Source organism: Caretta caretta, chromosome 17 (assembly GCF_965140235.1).
Source record: "Caretta caretta isolate rCarCar2 chromosome 17, rCarCar1.hap1, whole genome shotgun sequence".
In the NCBI taxonomy this organism is placed as follows: domain Eukaryota; kingdom Metazoa; phylum Chordata; order Testudines; family Cheloniidae; genus Caretta; species Caretta caretta.
Window position 1 is genome coordinate 5169445 of NC_134222.1, and position 18905 is coordinate 5188349.

The following is an 18905-nucleotide window of genomic DNA, read 5'->3' on the forward strand; positions in this document are numbered from 1 at the left end:
ATTAGATCTTCAACCAAGGAACCTGGATTGGGGTGGGCATAAAGAACTCAAAACCTGCTTAAGGAACCTAATACTGCTTCTCTACCTAGTACATGGGCCAGTGTCTGCCATAAGGCTTTAGCCAGGTCAAGCTGTCCCTCATTTATGGGAAGAGCAATTCTGAATGGACACTCAGTTGTCAAAAATATCAAATTTACGACATTTCTCCAATGCAGCCCTCCCTAGAGTGTCTGAAATTCTCAGAAGGAGCTTTTGGAAAACTTGAAGTTATGCTGAAGACACAACTTCAGCAGGCAACAAGGCTGAGAAGTCTTTTGGTGGTAAAGCAGGACATTGGTGTTCCTCAGCCTGCAGATCTGCTTGTTCTTGATGGCCCTCCCTGTGGTCTGGCAGAGAGGTGATGGGGAAGCGAACACTTCTGCTCTCCAGCGTACTCCTAGCACACTGACACGGCAAACCCCAGTGAGCCCAACAGGGTGGCATGTCATGGGGATATCACTGGCTAGCTTGATATTGGCTAGTCCAATGCCGTTCCTTTTGCGATAGTGGTTAGGTCCTGCAGGGAGCGCAGGTAGGCCTCTTTGGGATATTGATCACAGATTGTAGAGGAGAGGGTTCTCTGCTTAAGGATGTTGGGAACGTATGCACCGGTGATGGAGAGGAGGACCAGACCACCTCTATGGGTAGTACAGAGAAATATGGATGGCGCTCTCAGTACCAGGGTCTGTATCAGTACCAGCAGGTGCCTCAATACAGGTTACAGACCTAGCTCATCCAGAGGCTCATTTGCTATGGGCATAATTGCCGAGCAGTGCGACACCCAATCTTGAGTTGGTGCTGGAGGAGTTTTCCGTTGTGCCACAGGCTGCTCCTCAACATCAGCCCTCAGACCCATGCAAGGCTTTGTGGATTTGTCTCCAGAAACTTTACATGGTCTATTCTTGTAGGAAGGCTCTGAGCAGTGTGTGGAGTGTCTGCTCCGGTTTAAAATGGCTCCTCTTCAGTACCAGACTTCAGTATCGCAGTGTGTGCTTTAGTGCCAACATCTGCAACATAGCTGGAGTCTGCTTCAGAGCTGGGGGCACTGGTGCTGATGCCAGGTCTTTTCTTGCACTGCCATCTTCTCCGCACTGGTCTTTGGAGTTGTTTGTCTGCTAGACAGCTGCTTGATGAAGTCTGTTTTGTCCACTGTCAGGACTGAAAAGGATCTGAAAAGGCCTTCATAGATTGCTCCAGGAGATGAAGCTTCAACTGCAGGCCATGTGACTTACACATTCTTGTGATCAAAGATATGCACACCAAACATCTACTTAGTATATATGACTCTCCTAAACAGAAGAGGCACCTGCTATGTCCATCTTTCGAAGTAATTAGTCCATCACAGAATGTGCAAGCTTGAAGCCCACAAGTTTCAAATCCACCATGTTGAGAATCCCTGTACACTAAGGGAGCATACAGAAGTGTCTGGCAATCAGTATTCAATCTAGATGGGTCAAAGGTGTTCACAGAGGTTGTATAATAGTAGATCAGAAGAGTTCTGAAGATTTGTGAAGAATTTTGAGAAATTTAGCCGGAGCTAAGAACTACCAGGTCAGACACTTGTTAGGTTCCATCTTGCTGCCATGAGCAATAAGGGGGGACTGAGGGAGAGATGCGGCTGCCATGGCCTTTAGGACTTTCGTATGGGAGCATAAAGAGGCACAGGGGACACGTGTGTGACGCTGCTATTCAAAAGACTCTGATCTCACACACAAGCACCTACTGTGGGATTCACACCGACACGCGAAGAAAAAGATTCTCATGCTATGAGAACAAATTACTCACTCTCTGGAGCTCTATGAGATTTCTTGGATTTTTGCAAGGTCAGTCACATTTTAGTAACAAAATTGACAAAGTGTAGAGGTGATCCGCATATAGTCTGCAGGTAACCTTTGCCACCAAAAATTGTCTTTACAGAAGATTAAACTTCATGCTACCTGTCCATAAGGTCAACGTGAAATTAGGTAAATAACATCTGCAGTGGGCTTCAAAGATTCTCATCACATTCTGGAATATTATTAATAACTACAATGCCCTTGCTGAAAACGTTAGAACCAGTTTCTAGAGAAGCCATTTAATTTCTATCAAACATAGAATCATAGAATATCAGGGTTGGAAGGGACCTCAGGAGATCATCTAGTCCAACCCCCTGCTCAAAGCAGGACCAATCCCCAATTTTTGCCCCAGATCCCTATGAGTTTCATGTTTCTGCCTCTCAAAAGATATTTACTATAAACAAATTCAGCTATAAAGTTTAAACTATAAAAAGGCTGAATATATCTATTCCCAGACACCTAGATACAGTGACAGCTTTAACCCTTCCCCTCCCGCATCCCACACTTACAACTCTTTATGTAACAGCTTGTAATTGATGATTTTGTCAGCAACTCCATTCCTATTTCTTGTAACTTGCTGCAGCTTTCTGTTCCACAGGCAGCCAAAGGCCCCTGATCACCAGGGAGGAAGCTGGGTTGCCCCTCACAAGAGCCAGCATTGCTGCTTCTTACTTCTGACAGCTGGTTTTTTACATCAGACATTTTGCTTCGAACTTCAGCCATTTGAGTTTTGAGTCGCTTCAGCATCTTTAAGTCAGGTGGCACACGCCACATTGCCTGGTGCCTCCGCTGGTCTCGGTCTTTTAGAGAGTAGGATGATGCTTTACAAGAGAAAGGTTAAACGAATACGAAGGTTAAAAATGTTTGTAACCTCCATCAGTAGTTTCTTTTTCTTTAAACTCTTTCATTATTAAGACTGGAAGGATTTGTAGAGGATATGTCAGTTTCACATCCAAGCTCCCATGCACTAGCAAACTGCTGCAAGGACTGGGTTGCAAATACTACAAGAAGATGTTTGTTAAACGGTTTCCATAAATATCTTTTAAAAATCTTGGAACATTTCTATTGGTTTCAGATTTTTAAATGCTTCATTTTTATTAGATTTGTCCCAAATTTGACCTGACAATCCCTTTAACATAGCAAGAGACACAAGGCTGCCTATGTGATAAGAGCAAAGAATCAGTGATAGTACTGTTTCCCTTGAGGGCAGGGAGAAATCCATGTTACTTTTTATTGCCAGTGCAGATGGAAAACAGGACAGCGTTAGGGAACAATTTTAGTGTTAATCAAGACTGCCTAAAAAAATGGGAATAGCACCTTTTTTCCTGTTCACACCAGCAAAAAAAGACAACATGCAACAACATGAATCAGGACCCTCACCCACTCCATAAAAGACTGCTAGCACCAATTTGTATAGTGCAGACACGCTCAAAGATGTTTCAGACCAGTTGTGTACACAGTGCCCTCTGTAGTTACTCTAATGTGTGAAAAAGAAATGGGTGCCCAACACAGAATGATCCTATTTCATCTAACATAATCAAACTCCATCCCCTTCCTCTGGGCTCTAGTGACATAGGTCATCTGCTCTCAGCAGTTCTCTCAATGGGAACAGTGGGCAGAGGTTCTTTCATGCTGGGTGCTTTGCTTTCCCTTAGTGCGCCAGTCATGGCGACGGAGAGCCTTTCCGTATCTCTGGACATGTTTGAGTTCACCTGCTCATCAGTTTGTTGGCAAGTGCATTTCTTGGATATAAGAATAAATTTTATAATCATTTCACATTAACTGACAATTCAGAGGAGAAATCTGAAGTAAAGGAAGTCCCTTAGGTCCCTTGCTGCCCCAGGTCAGCTCTAAGAGATACTATCTACGTGAGTCTATGTTAATTAGCCAGAATTAGATCAACTTGGAAATCTTCTATATGTTACACTTTCAGAATTCTAAGTATCTCACTGCAAATTCAACTGGCTCAGAGTTATAACTCCAATGGCTTCTGAGTCCCTCAGAGGCAAAACTAAGGAAGCCCTGGAAATAAAAGAAGCCTTGTTCCAACATGGTGATTGTACAAGCTACAGGAACACAGTCAGGTATTTAAGGATCTCAGCAAAACAGAAAGACCACACCAAATGCAGTAAGTGGCTGAAGGAAGCAGAGACCCTACCCACCACAACACTATTGTGGAGGCCTCGGTCTGGGTCATACTGCCAACAGTGAAAGTTCATCCCATCTCTTCAGTAACTTCACCTGGTCTCTCTAGTTCAGTCAAGGCAGAGTCTAGACAGCACCTGCAGAGTCTTGACAGTACGCAACCTTGCATTACCTGTAGCTCATGCTCCACTTCAAACTGCTTCTTTGGTCCAATCTTCAGGGTAGTGGGTTTTGTTTTGTTTTTTTAAAAGCTGACTACACTGCATAGGACTTATTTACCCCTACACTGTCTTTATATCCTTTGCAGTCTGGAAGCTAGATCAAGCTCTGCATCATTATGAAAATCTTGTTAATCTAAGAAGAGAGACTTTCTGCCACAAGAACAACTGACTGAACAACCCTGCTTGCCACTGCATGAATTTTACTACAAGACTAAATTTGAAAGTTATCAAAACTCAGACCATTCACTTCCTATCTTTAGATTGAACAGTGCAAATGCCATCATCATGTTAAGAGAAAGAGCATATATCTGTACCAGATGGACTATATATTTCTCTTCTGCTCTATTAAGCCAACAAATGGTCGTTTCAAAGTGACCTGAAATAAGATATTCTAGCTGTGGGCCAATTAGCCCCAAACAAATGTTAACTCTGCTAAATCTATTTATGAGGTTTGATTCATTTACTGATTCTTCACTAAAAAAGGAGAGGAACATCTGACCTTCAACAATAATTAGTTGTGATAGAATTACATTTACAGCTTGCTATCTATCTTTCCTTTGGTTCACACAAAATTAAGGTTAGGGCACATCAGCCTAACACTATAACTCAAATACATTTTATGCAAAATACTAACCAAGTTATTTAATAAGTATCAGCACAAAAACTGTCCACTATTTTCTTCCTTTCTGACATTCTGTACATGTTTTTTCCTCCATGAGTTTCTGCATCAGCCTCTACTATTTTTCAAGTGCCTTCTCACTTTTCAAGCCTTCCATCATGATCACTGCCCTCAACTTCTCTTACACTTCCTTCCTTGCTTTACAATCCACCTGATCTTGCCACTTGTGTCCTGTGCCTGCTTTCTCGAGTGCTTTCTTCCATGCCTCCTCAAATGTCTGAAATAGCTTCCCCACTAACTTATGTAATCCTTCCAATCGCTCCACTTTCAGCCAACAGCTAAAAGTTTAAAAGATGAAATAGCCATTCCGTACTCTGTGTATATCGTATTTTGTTCTGTTTATGTCTATAGCACCATAATCCTTTCCAGATGGAAATCCATTATTTATCTGGCACTTATCTACTACAGCAGAGTACTAAATAAGGATAAGGTATTACTCTCTTCATAGATACCAAGATAGCTACACAAGATGTGCATGGAGTTGGAACTACTCTTCAGGCACCGCCCCCGCCAGAGTTATCTTTAAACAGACACTGTCCCTGCCCCCACACATACATTTTTTTGACTCAATACTCATCTGCAGTTCTAAGTCTGAAAGCAGCTATTAAACCAAAGAGTACTTTGTGGTTTGGTGCACACAGTGACTACTATGAAATTATGAAAATACATCAAGAGCTAATGACAGAATCCAGTGGCCTTTCCCCATTCCCTCTTCATGATGGGAAATGCAGACAAAGCTAATGGAAACTCTCTGAGTCATTGTGGATAGTTCTGTGAAAACATCCACACAATGAGCAGTGGCTGTCAAAAAAGCTAACAATGTTGAGAATCACTAGGAAAGGGATAGATAAGAAGACAGAAAATATCACGTTGACTCTGTATAAATCCATGGTACGCTCACATCTTGAATACTGCATGCAGATCTGGTTGCCCCATCTCAAAGAAGATATATTGGAATTGGAAAAGGTACAGATTAATAAGACTGGGACTTTTTAGCTTGGAAAAGAAACTACTAAGGGGGAATATGATAGAGGTCTATAAAATCATGACCAATGTGGAGAACGTAAATAAGGAAGTGCTATTTACTCCTTCTCATAACACAAGAGCTAAGGGTCACCAAATGAAATTAATAGGCAGCAGATTTAAAACAAACAAAAAGAAGTATTTCTTCACACAACACATAGTCAGTGTGTGGAACTCTTTGCCACAGGATGTTGTGAAGGCCAAGATTATAACATTGTTCAAAAAAAGAAAAGGAGTACTTGTGGCACCTTAGAGACTAACCAATTTATTTGAGCATGAGCTTTCGTGAGCTACAGCTCACTTCATCAGATGTTTACCGTGGAAACTGCAGCAGATAAAGTCTGCTGCAGTTTCCACGGTAAACATCTGATGAAGTGAGCTGTAGCTCACGAAAGCTCATGCTCAAATAAATTGGTTAGTCTGCTGCAGTTTCCACGGTAAACATCTGATGAAGTGAGCTGTAGCTCACGAAAGCTCATGCTCAAATAAATTGGTTAGTCTCTAAGGTGCCACAAGTACTCCTTTTCTTTTTGCGAATACAGACTAACACGGCTGTTCCTCTGAAACCTGTCATTGTTCAAAAAAGAACTAGATAAATTCATGGAGGATAGGTCCATCAATGGCTATTAGCCAGGATGGGCAGGGATGCAAAATGATAGTCTGAAGTGTCTCAAGCCTCAGTTTGCTAGAAGTTGGGAATGGGCAACAGGGGATGATTACCTGTTCATTCCCTCTGAAGTAGCTGGCACTGGCCAATGTCAGAAGACACGATACTGGGCTAGATGGACCATTTTTCTGAGCCAGGATGGTCGTTCTTATGTTCTTACATAAATCTCTAACAAATTACTTAGATTTGATGTGCATCTAACTTCTTGTCAAGGGAACATATGGAAGAATTGTATTTAAATGCACCATTTACCTCTGTTCTGCAGAAGTGAGGCAGGAGGGCGTGGCTGTAGACCCCACAGATTTTCCATCCCATTCCTGTCTTTTAGGTCCAATAAATGGATTAAAATTAAGGGATCTATGTCTAGTAAACTGCTGCTGGCTGCTGAGCCTAAAGTACTTCCTCCCCGCCTTGAAGATCTGCCACTTGTATTGGCATAGCCATGGCTACTACCTGAAAGAGAGAGCATCATGGGAAAAGTAAATATACACCATTATGTCTGCATGTACTAGGGTTCTGTATTTCACAACAGAGCAGCTGAAAATCCTTGATACAGTTCAAGGATGGAAAAAGCACTCCAAAAAATCTCAGGAAAAGCAATCTTGTTACAAGGAAGTACGGATTCTAAAAGCACTGAAGAAAAACAAAGTACACTGATAAACTAACAGCCGAAAAATGGAAAAATCAACAGAATTTGACTTCATCATATACAAAGAACATTAACTGTTCCTACAGATTTAAAAACAAAACAAAACCCCACTAACATAAAAATGAGGAGTTTCTTTATCTGATCTAGGGAGATCTTCAATTGAGCCTTACTTTGAACTATGAAATGTTCTTATTACATAGTGTTTAGCAATCCCATAAGAGATCTGAGACCCAGTCACTGTGTCTGGAGTCCAATCTGGGAGATTAGACTAGACAGCCCAGTAGGCTTCCTTCCAAAGCAGGTGACCAAAAACAGCATTATCGGTGCTCAGAGTGAAAAAGCACTATAAGCAATTGAAAGTGAGAGGCTCCTTTTAAAGTGAATGGATTACACACATTCTTTGCATCAAGATTTACAAATACCACTAAAATGACAGGTGAAGAGAACCTTAGATAACACTGTATTCTAAAGACATTACACCCCCATTTCCACTCCTGTTCTTAACCGATTAATGCCATACTTAAATAAATTAGTCAGGCTCCTCAAATGCCTGACAAGAAATGTTTTGAAGAGAGGCATAATTTGCCTGTGTTATGACAGAGACTGGATCTAAGGCACAACAGGTTTATACTGAAAGGGAAAAAAGAGAGAGCAAGGATATGAAGATCAGCATTCCTTAAAGACTGCCAACAGACCTATGCTGCCGTATTGCGGTGTGATCTGTGGGCACTGGCATCGTGAGTGCATTTAAATGTAGATTCAGTCATTTTAAAAATCCTGGAAAAAACATGTTGTTAGATTTTGAATTGCAGTCACCTTTATGCTGCAAGTGATCTTACGGAGTACCATTTAATTATTTTAATTTAATTCCGGCTCCACATTTAAAGATTCATACATTTCACGCCCCTCACTTAATTAAAACGTAGCTAACAACAGTGTAGCAAAATCTAAAGGAATGTGTCAAGCGGTCAGAAACCATGGTGACAGCAGTAGAGTAGAAGCAAAGACATTTGCTGGTCTACTTTTGACTTGAATGGAAACATCTTAAAATCCAGGCTCCCAGAGAAACTTCAAACTGACATTTTTCCTTAAGGATGTTCAGTAGAAGGCCCCTCCACTTTTTCTCTAACCAGTTGGAAGCTGGCACTCTACTGCAATAATTAGTGTACAGCATATGACGCAGCATTTTCAAAAATAGAAAAGCCTCTAGAATATGCGGCTCAATATTGCCTCTGATGTGGCACTGAAAAGAACAGGGGAGGAAACCTGACAAATTACTGTTAGTTAGATTGTGAATGTTTCTTTCTGTACCTGATGCTCCACCAGCAGCAGCAGCATCATCCTGAAGATCTCCTTCTTCTAGCTCCATATTACTATTATATTCCACATCATTTTCTCCAGACCTTGGTGCGAAGAAAAATCAGACCATCAGCTCCAATTAGGCATTGCAATGTTTGCCAACTCAATAGAAAAACGAAACATCCCACTACAATTTTGTAGCTTCCAAACTGCATGAATTAACAAGTCAAAATGCATCATCACTTGACTCTGAAACCGGAAACATGTCAGATTTGAAGACTTCTAAGAGGTGGAATTTTAGAACCTGATTCTGCAAGTCTTCCATATTCATTAGAAGAATATGTATCTTTAATAGTATGTTAAATATGCAGATCTAACAGTGTCCTTCAACTCTTCAGTATTTAAATAGCCTAAAGTCCAAGTGTTCCACTTCTAAACAGCACTTGTATTTGTGTAGGGTATCACAGTGGTAAATTATTGTAGGATCAGAGCTAACTAATCTCTTGAAAAGAGCCTTACATGGCATTGCTGGTCAAGGACAACATGTTAAACTGAATAAGCCAACATACTGGAAATAAATCAATAAATAAACCAGTAAAAAATTGCTTGCAGACCTGGCATCTTGCATTTCTACCACATTACTACATGTGTAATTTCCGGGCCAGCTTTTGGCCTCTAATCTGTCACACATCAATCAAAGACACTGTGATATACAAAGTAAGTTAATTCTATTCTGATGGGAACTGACATTAGGCCAAGAGGACAACAATTTTGGGTAAGTTTTTGCAGTCACTCACATAGTCTCTTCATCAATATCATTCTCTTCAGTGTTACTAGTAGCTGTTGAACTAGCAGAGGAGCTGCTGCCATCTAGGTGGTTTACCTCATCTTCTCCAGCAAAGTCTACATCCAGATCACCATCCGAGAGCTCATACTGGAGCAACAAAACATGAAAACTTCTGTGCTGCAGAAATTTTATCTAAAGCATTTGGGTTTTTTATATTTTTATCTACAGTACATTCTAAACTGAGAAAGCAAAACCAGAGGTCAGTAATATCACCCAGGAGCTGGGGAGGGTCTGAAAGTGCAATACAAGTAGATAAAATGCCTGCCTGACAGTACCATTTTAGGTAGCTAGATTCTCTGATTTGCTTACCAGATGGTCATGCCTTTGGAATCTCTCTCTCCTTAAATAATTTTTTGCTGGTCCCTAAAAGTCTCTATCCTTACACCTCATTATCCACTAGTTCTGAACTTGTGGAGACTAGTTCATCTAACACAACACACATACTTCTATAATTTTCCTGTAACAGTACAATGGATAGAAATAAAAACTGAAAATGGAACAGAAGAGAATTCCTACATTGAAATCTTCATGCTGGATTTTCTCCTCTTCTTCATCCTTGGCATCTCTTGCTAATGCTGGAGTGGTGACACTCTCAAGTAGTGCCTCAGGACTCGGTCCAGATTTCTTTGGTCTTGTTTCTGGACCATCATCATTCTGGGGGCTAAGATGAGTGTCTGGAGGTGACATGCCTCGTGATTTTTGGGTACGGGAAAGCTCAATTGCAAGTCTCTTAAATACATTTTAAAAAATAGACACATAAGTATATGCCAAAGAAAATTTGTTAAAAACAAATTACAAGAAGCAACAGCATTTCACACATTTAAACAGATTAACATGAAAGACATTGAAACTAACTGGAAACAAAATCCAGCGCCATCAGTGCTCTAAAAATAGCAACCTATATCCAAATAAACCTGACAGTGAAACAAACTTACTGGTCAGTGGCCACTATAATCAAAGATTTAAATCCACGTTTGAATTTGGCATTAAAATACACATCCAACCTCACACTTACCTCTTTAAGGTTGTTTATTTGTTGGATGTAGCTTGTCTGAGCAGCTTCCAACTGAGTAATGTACCAGTGTTGGTCCCGACACTTTTGGAAGAAGGTAGGTGAACGCACCTGGAACCTTGAGAATGCCACAAAAATGAAATTTTGTAAATGCTTGAGACATCCCACCTAAAATAATGCAATGCTTAAAACCAGGTGATAAAATTAAGCTTAAGCCTGATGGGAAATTAATTCCTGTACACTTTTCCAGATATACTTTAATACAGAATTCTGAAATACCAGAATGGACAAACCACAAGTGATATTTTAAAAACCCAACTTGAAGTAGAAGTGTAGGATATCTATATTTAGCCATAATGCTGCAATTTCCACTAACAAAGTTAGCTTCAATTCCATTATAAACACCCTTCCACACCCCCCTCTCTCAAAGTTCCACTAATCTCAATGACAATACCCAAAGGGGGATGGAATGCATTATTAATCCCCTTTGAAAACACATGCAGAATTTTCCTGAAATAATTTTTAATTCTCTATCTATGCATGCCCAGTACAGGCATATTAGCGTCAAGTGTAGTTTTTGCAGATGACTGCTTCATCTCAAAGGAATTTATGCACTTAAACCTTTCCCACTTCCTCTCCTAAACACACACTCTCCTTTAAAGCTCATGAGAACTAAAAATCCTTTCCTTTTATGACAAAGCATTCCATAATATTTTTTAAATTAATCTAATTATTTTAATTATTTCCTACTTTGGTAATAACTGTAGTACTTTTATTAAAAAAGCCACAGAAAACAGGTTTGAATATGCAACCAATTATCTCTCTTACCTAAGAATTACAGTGTCATTTTGTCTGTTCAAATACCCTTCATTGGCAAGCAAGTCCAATCGAAAGAATCTGTTATAACCCCAGCATTCTCCAACTTCAAAGTCAGAGGCAAACTCTCTAATTATATTTTTAGCAGGATCATTGGTGGACTGGTGAACCATCTCCACACGGTACTCATATCTAAACATGGACAAAATGAAATTAGTTGGAACAGTAACAAACATCACCAGATTTCAGTGTAAGAAAAATGCATATGGTATGTTTGTTTCAGGTCAAGTTAAGTTACTACGAGCATCACATTTTAAAAAGAAATAGGATTTCCAATTAAGAAGGTGATTCAGCAAGAAAAGAATCTAGAGTGGAAAGTGAACAGCATGTTGATGGTTTTTGGGTAATATACAAATTTTAAGAGGTAAAGGTATAAGGCTGAGCTTACAGGCAAAAAATACTACATTTTAGGACAGGCTGAAGGACTACTGTGTATTTATAAACTAAAACAGTTTAATGACACAGATCAGGATTTCTCTCAATGCTAGGCCCTAATGATTCTGCATTACAGCTTCACAGCTATCACTCTAGGCTGCTGGTGCCAAGGGCTAACTGTGTCAGGGCTGATAAAATCTGAAGTCAAAGCTCTGTGCATTTGCCAGTCTATTCTACATGAGAAATAAGTGCAATATGATTGACAGTAGCTGGGCTGTAAGATGAAGACGGACTTCTCAAATAGAATTGAACAAGTGAATTAAAAAGGGACAATTTGAAATCTAATCAATTAAAAAAAAAAAGTAGCTCCAGGATTCCCTGCCAGCTCTTAAATCCCTGTGTCGATTTTTAAGGTTTTACAATCATTTTCCTGTCTTTCAGACAGGAACAAAAGAGAATTCTCCTATCCGCATGTGCACAGAGGAAACAGTCAAACCGACTACAGAAAATACTGTCAAATGCATAATCAAACTGAAAAGAGGAAAATATATATTTTCTCTCCTTAACTTCTTTCAATTATATGTAGCTTCAAGTTTGAAATATGATTTTCAAATTCACTGTGTCCTTTAAACTTTCATTTAAGATTATTTTGGGGTCTGTTGAATACACTTTATAATGGTTGAAAGCGATTTTGGGACTATATGTGCACAAAATACATTTCTATCCAGTTCTTCCTATCCTTTGCAAGTATGTGAAAATGGCAGAAAGCAGTTGCACCTGAGCATTAGAAAATTACCATCATTACTTTCACAATTCTTAGAAAATGCTCTTTAGTAAGGTGGATATTGTATTAAGGGCACCCATAGAAAGTAAGATGCAGCCTTCTCAGCCTAGCTGCACAGGTGCCATGACAACACAATAGTAAAACACACCACTTAGGCCTGATCTGCCCCTCAACCTTGGGTCGACCTAGTTATGTCACTCAGGGTTGTACAAATTCAGTTAAACCAACCTAAGTCCTAGTACAGACACCGTTAGGTGACAGAAGAATACTTCAGTGAACATAGCTAGTGCCTCTTGAGGGGGTAGATTAACTGCAGTGATGGAAAAACCCCTTCTGTCACTGTAGTAAGTGACTACAGAGCAGCGGTGTCATTGTAATGCTTGTAGTGTAGCCATAACCTCAGACTGCCTCTGCAACAGTGTTGAAAGGGGAAGGCACATTCAAATGATATGGTGCCAATGAAATACATATATACAAAAAGACATGCAGGTTCTCCGCCATCCCATGCAACGCTAATTGTGAAATGGCAAGAGCACTGCAGATGGTGGAGTGTCTCTAGTACTAAGTGTTATCAAGTGGTCTTAATGTGAAGAGGCAAGCCCCACCCCACAATGCATCTTATTGTTCTGGATGTGTGGAAGACAAGGTTTTTAAAAGCTTGAATTATGTTTTGCTTATTAAAGTCCGCTAACATCGGCCAGTATCTCTTGTTTCAGTCTCCTGGTGCTAGCATGAATGCTCGGCCATTTTATGAAAAGCTTCTCTCCAAATAGGCCTAGAATCCTCTCCTTAGAACTCTTGCGGACCTCAAATCCAAAATTATGCCTGAACGCCTCTTCCTCACCTGAAAGGCTCCCCACGCAGTTGTCGGTCCCTTCAACATCACTATTAACATATCCCTCCATAGCAGGCTCAGCACATTTCTTAGCTTCAGTTCTTTCCTCTCCTCAATCAGAGCATGTCACTCAGCTATCAAATTGTGCTTTCTAAGCCTGGCAAGTCAGTCATTCATAGGAAAAGGAATTTTAAGCAGAGATTCAGTCCCACAAGTTCCTGCTCCTCCAGCAGCTAAAACAGCCTCTACACCTCCAGTCAGCAGTTGCATTCTAAGTTTTAAACAGAACCAGAAAATGTTCTGAGAAGAAGTTAAAAGCTGCAGAAAGTGTCCTATTAAACTAAAGAGTCTTGAGACATTTAGACATATTTTGGAGCCAGGCACGTAAAAAATGTTATTTTTTGGAGCAACTGTGGACTTTAAAGGGCAAGATTAGAATATTGGCAGTTATAACATGATTTTGATTTATCAGAGCGCTAAAGGACTGTACAATGGTCATTTTATAGCATCTCTCTCAGCTGAACTCTTTTCCTTAGAGTCAGAGTGGTCTAGCTGACCAAGCAAAGGACTGGAAGTTGAGATCTGGGTTCTGTTGACAGGTCTGTTGCTGACTTGTTTGTCCTTCTGCAGGCCTACTTAACCTTTGCGCCTCATCTTATCTACTTGTAAAATGGGACGAGGGGCCTGATCCAAAGCCTGGTGAAGTCAACAGGAATCTTCATCTGCTTCAGTAAGCTTTGGATCAGGTCCTAGCAGAGACATGAGGCTGAATACACTTTTATAAAGCTCTTTAAACTCCTTGGGTGAGAGACATAAAAGAAGTGTAAATAGACATTTTCTTACTTGGATGTTTCTGGCAATCCAGCTGAGAGCTCTAGAAACACAGACAAGTAGTAACCACGCACAACTCCATTTCCATCCTTAAAAAGAAGTTAGGAGGTACAATTATTAAAATCATCTGTTATTGTAGAAAATAAATTCAGAATCTCAACACACAATTTCCTACAGCCTCAGTCAGAACAGTAACACATGAAATGGACTTAAACCGTGTCCTGACTAAAAACAGCTACCATAGCCTGAATGGAGGTAGAAATCAACACACATCTAGAAAATGTGCATATGACTGTAGTATCTGGGTGGTAGGCTGTATCTCACGACAGAATACTTGGAAGTTAAAATTCCTATTCTTCTTCTTGCATTTCAGTAGTTCAAACAAGTGTAAACAGAAATAGTTTGGCAAGTGCTTCTACATACTGTAGAATTGATTTTTCATATAAAATGTTGTATACGGAGGGCAATAAAAGTGACTGGTAGATTTTTAAGCTTGAGAGTATTACAACCCTTTTTCCTCTCACATCAAAATTTAATGAGGACTTTTAATATTAAATATCTAGTTATCTGAAATACTAGAGAGCAGAATTCCAAAACCCTTTTATTTTGGGGGCTGAAGCAAAATGAAGTTGTGTTTTCTAATCTGTATATTGAAAACTAACTAACCAAGATTCATTAAAGAGTTATGTTAAGCAGCACTCAGATTACAACAAAAATCAGCAAAGCCTTCTCCCTCACAACAGTGTAAGCCAAAGATTAAGTGTTAGTCTTATCTTGAATTTCCTGGGTTTTGACAATGTGTCATAACATACCATTGTTTAAAAATAGCATTTTTATACCTTTTGACAATGGCACATACAGGGTTGATCCTGACTAAGATATAGCTGTTGCTGTATTCAAATCAGTAAACTATAAGAACATTTTTACTCCATGCACAATTTAAACAGCACCCAGAGCTGCCTTAAAGAATTGACCAAACAGGAGGACTGGGGAAAGGCAAGACTCAGAGCTTCATGTTCCAACATTCATGCAGAGCCAATGCCACAGTGGTCTGAATGCTGCACTTCAATGAGATTTCGTAAGAAACATCATTCACACTGGATATTTCTTCTATTTCAGCGATGGATATCAGACAATGTACAAGAGAAATTCCTCTCAGAAAACAAAACACTCTCCCCTCCTCCCAACTTCCCAAAACGGTTTCAGGCACACACAGACCCAACTATGTATGGGTATAAGTACAACAAGTAGTAAACTAGTTTAGGCCCCAATCCTGCAAACAAGTAAGCACATATATATTATAGGTGCAACAGGTAGCAACACCTATTAAGGCTGCACAATACTTGTCACTATAAAACCCTGTTTTCTGTTGCTTATTATAACTTTAACAATTTGACTGAAGTTTTCCACTTGCCTCAGGCTGAATTTTACTAGAAAATTTCAGTCATTTCTGAGAATGAGGCTAAGGAAAAAACACATTTTGCCCACATTAAATTGTGGAGACTTTTCTTTGAACAGCTCTAGTGATCCATGCCGTGACCAGAGACTTGAAATTTGGCAGGCATGGCTTGTGTTAGGGATACGCCTTTTCCCATTCCTGTGAAAATCTGCCCCTTTGAAAAAGTGGTTTGCACACATTCAGTAGAGACTTCTTTACTAAGCATGCTTGAGCCTCTCAGAGCTCCTAGTGCTCAGACTGCACATGTGCCATCCTCACAGAGCAACTGAGCATGCTCCACCTCAGGGCTACAGAGACTCAGAAGCACTTTCCCTACAATTGCTGATCCTGGGTACTTTGAGCCAGGGAGGAGCTAGGCTCTAAGTGAGAGCAGGGAGCTGGTCTCCTCTCCTCTAAAATGACCCCTCTGCTGGACCAAGGTAGAGCAGAGGCAGAAGGCACCTGACTTGAATACAGAGAAGACAAGAGATGAACTGAGGGGCAGGGAAAACAGTAGACTGGGACAAGGAGCCTGGTGAGACTGGAAGGATGAGGAGGGAAGAGAGAAACTAACAGTTGGGGGGGTGGGGTGAGACTGAAATAAGCAGGGCAAGGAAACTGCGAAAAGAGCTGGAGAGACACTCTGACATGAAGTCGGGGTACAGGAGACCTGGGATTCACTGGGCAAAGAGACAACGGGAAGGAGCTGTGGATGGGAGACAGATTGGAAGAGGAGTCCAAGTATGGAGAATGAAGACACTGGGAAGAGACAGACTGGATGAACAAGTGAGAGGGGGCAACTGGAACTGGTTAGGCAAGAAGACTGGCACGTAGATGAGAAGCCTGAGTAACAGAGAGTGGATTGGGTACGCAAAAGGAATGAGAGAGCCAGGACTGGTACAGGGAAAGGTTAAAGGGGACAAGCTTGGGGGAGACTGGCAGAAGTCTTTGCTCACTACAGTACACTCCCCTTTGGAGCCTGGAATAGAACCCAAGATTCCTGAGTCTCCCCATTCCTCTTCGGTCAGCAAGCATGTGTCATCCCCCTCGAGTGTAATCCACATAACATCCGATGAAGTGAGCTGTAGCTCACGAAAGCTCATGCTCAAATAAATTGGTTAGTCTCTAAGGTGCCACAAGTACTCCTTTTCTTTTTGCGAATACAGACTAACACGGCTGTTACTCTGAAACCTGTCTAACAGTATCTAGTTCTTATACAGTATTTTTCATGAGTAGATCTCAATTTGTTTTACAAAAGGAGGTCAATATCATAATCCCCATTTTACAGATGGGGAGACTGAGACACAGAGAAGGGAAGTCACTTCTCAAAGTCACCCAGCAGGCCAGTGGCAGAGCTGGTAGTAGAATCCAGATTTCCTAAGTCCCAGTGCTCTAGGCCACACTGCCTTCCATAGGGAATGGCAACTTACTATTATTATCACTCACTCCATTAGTGACCGCGATCTACTGATAAGTCATATGGTGTCTATATGATATCACTTGATGAAATTTGTTTTGTTTTTTAAACTAGGAAATCACACATGCACACACAAAACTACCTTAAAAGAATATTAAACTTGCAGTCAAATACTAAAAAACTAGGAAATGCCTGAAGTAAGGTTACCTGTCTACATGAGCAGCGATACGTATGTGCTTAAGAGTTTGCACGATTGGGGTCTAAGCTAGCTCGCTATCTAGTGTATTTATACCCGTGGATAAATTTTTGTTAGGAAAAATATTTTTAAAAGAGTATACAAACTCACTGGATAAACCTTTAGTCGCCAGCAAAGCCCTGACACTTGAAGAGGTGGACTGTACACAGGATCTGCCCGCTGGCGCAAAGTGCTGTTGAAAGAAGGGATGAATATTCAACAGTGAGATGGAGCAAAACCCTATCTGGGGAGGCGACAGAATAAATATCATTCCATTTACATGTTAGAACTATCCATTGTTGCACCACATAAAATGCAGTAGCATGTTTTGAAGCTATCACAGCAGTTAGAGATGGAAACGACCCATTACTTCATCTAATCTATTCCATGCGACCAATTGTTCCCTATTATACTTTAAAAAAAAAAAAGTTTTATAATTTCCAAGCAGCCAGACTACCACAACATCCCTTGGGGCTATTCCACTGCCTAATATATCTCATTATTGGCAAAGTTCTTCTGATACTTTTCCCAATTTTCTCTACATACCATCCCACTACTTAGTGTTGTCATATCATACCACACTAATAATTCCACTCCAAATATATAAAGAGCATAAGCAGCAGAGATGTAGACTTTTGTTCTTTCCCCACTACTCAGATATCTACTAACCAGGCTACATATCGTTAACTCTTCATCTTTCCTCTTAAATCATCTCCTCCACCCATTCGTTTCCACCCCTTTATTTTGGTGCTTTTATCTGAACTCATTTGGCAATGTTGTTCTGGTGATGCAGTGCTCATAACCAGAACCCTAGCGCAGTCACACAGGAGCCATACAGAGAGGAATTTATCTCTCTGCTCCATGATGTGATGCCTCTGCATCTGCAGGACAAAAATGAATGATTATTTTTCCTTCCTATGGTACAGATCCACTATCACCCTTATATCTTTCAGCCATTATTGCTTCCCATCTTTTTCCCCTATATTTTCCCCAATGAACGTTTGTTTTAAGTTTGCCCTCCCACCCTACTTCCCCACAAATGTATTAGCAGCAACTGTCCTTAAATCTTCTACTAGCCATGTTTCCAACCAGTCTAGGTACCTTTGTATTATTTCTTTGTCCTCAATGGTTAATTATTTGTGTTACCGTAGCACCTAGAAACCCTAGTCAAAGATTAAGACCCCACTGTGCTAGGCACTGTAGCAACACAAAACAAAAAATGGTCCCTGCCACAAAGAGCTTATAATCTAAGTATAAGACAAGAGATGAACAGGTGGATACAGACAGACAGGGGAGAAGAAGGAAACAATGAGACAACACTGGTCAGCATGATCGGCATTGATCTCAGCACACCAATAATCTCGCCATTGTCAAATTTCTTGTAGGCATCACGGAAAATGAGTTTTGAAGGAGGATAATGCATTAGTTTTACAGATGCTTATGGACAGCTTCTCCCAAGCATGAGGAGCAGGATGGGAGACAGCACAAACAGGCTTGTTTGAAAATATAAACAAGTTGAGCGATGGAAGCTGGCTTTGTGGGCCAATACAGAGGCAGGAGCCAACCTTGATAGTGAATGAGAGATGACAGTAGGTAGGGATAAACTGGTATGAGAAAGAGTCTAGGATGGAGCTGGAGAAGAGGAACTGCAGACAGCAATTGTAAACAGAGCATACAGTGATCATGGAGACAAAAGGG

The 18905-nt window shown here is 40.5% G+C and overlaps 1 protein-coding gene across 3 annotated transcripts in view; it reads right to left on the minus strand.

Moving 5' to 3' along the window:
* Positions 1–18905, minus strand: part of TRIM37 (tripartite motif containing 37) — a 53442-nt gene that overhangs the window by 11775 nt on the left and 22762 nt on the right. For all 3 annotated transcript variants that reach the window (XM_075120907.1, XM_048823574.2, XM_048823573.2), the window contains exons 12-20: positions 17319–17400; positions 14130–14206; positions 11245–11424; positions 10420–10534; positions 9921–10133; positions 9355–9491; positions 8570–8661; positions 6862–7062; positions 2384–2695 (exon numbers count right to left, since the gene is read on the minus strand). In XM_075120907.1, coding sequence (XP_074977008.1) covers positions 2384–2695; positions 6862–7062; positions 8570–8661; positions 9355–9491; positions 9921–10133; positions 10420–10534; positions 11245–11424; positions 14130–14206; positions 17319–17400 — 1409 coding nt within the window. The remainder of the gene's footprint in view (positions 1–2383; positions 2696–6861; positions 7063–8569; positions 8662–9354; positions 9492–9920; positions 10134–10419; positions 10535–11244; positions 11425–14129; positions 14207–17318; positions 17401–18905) is intronic.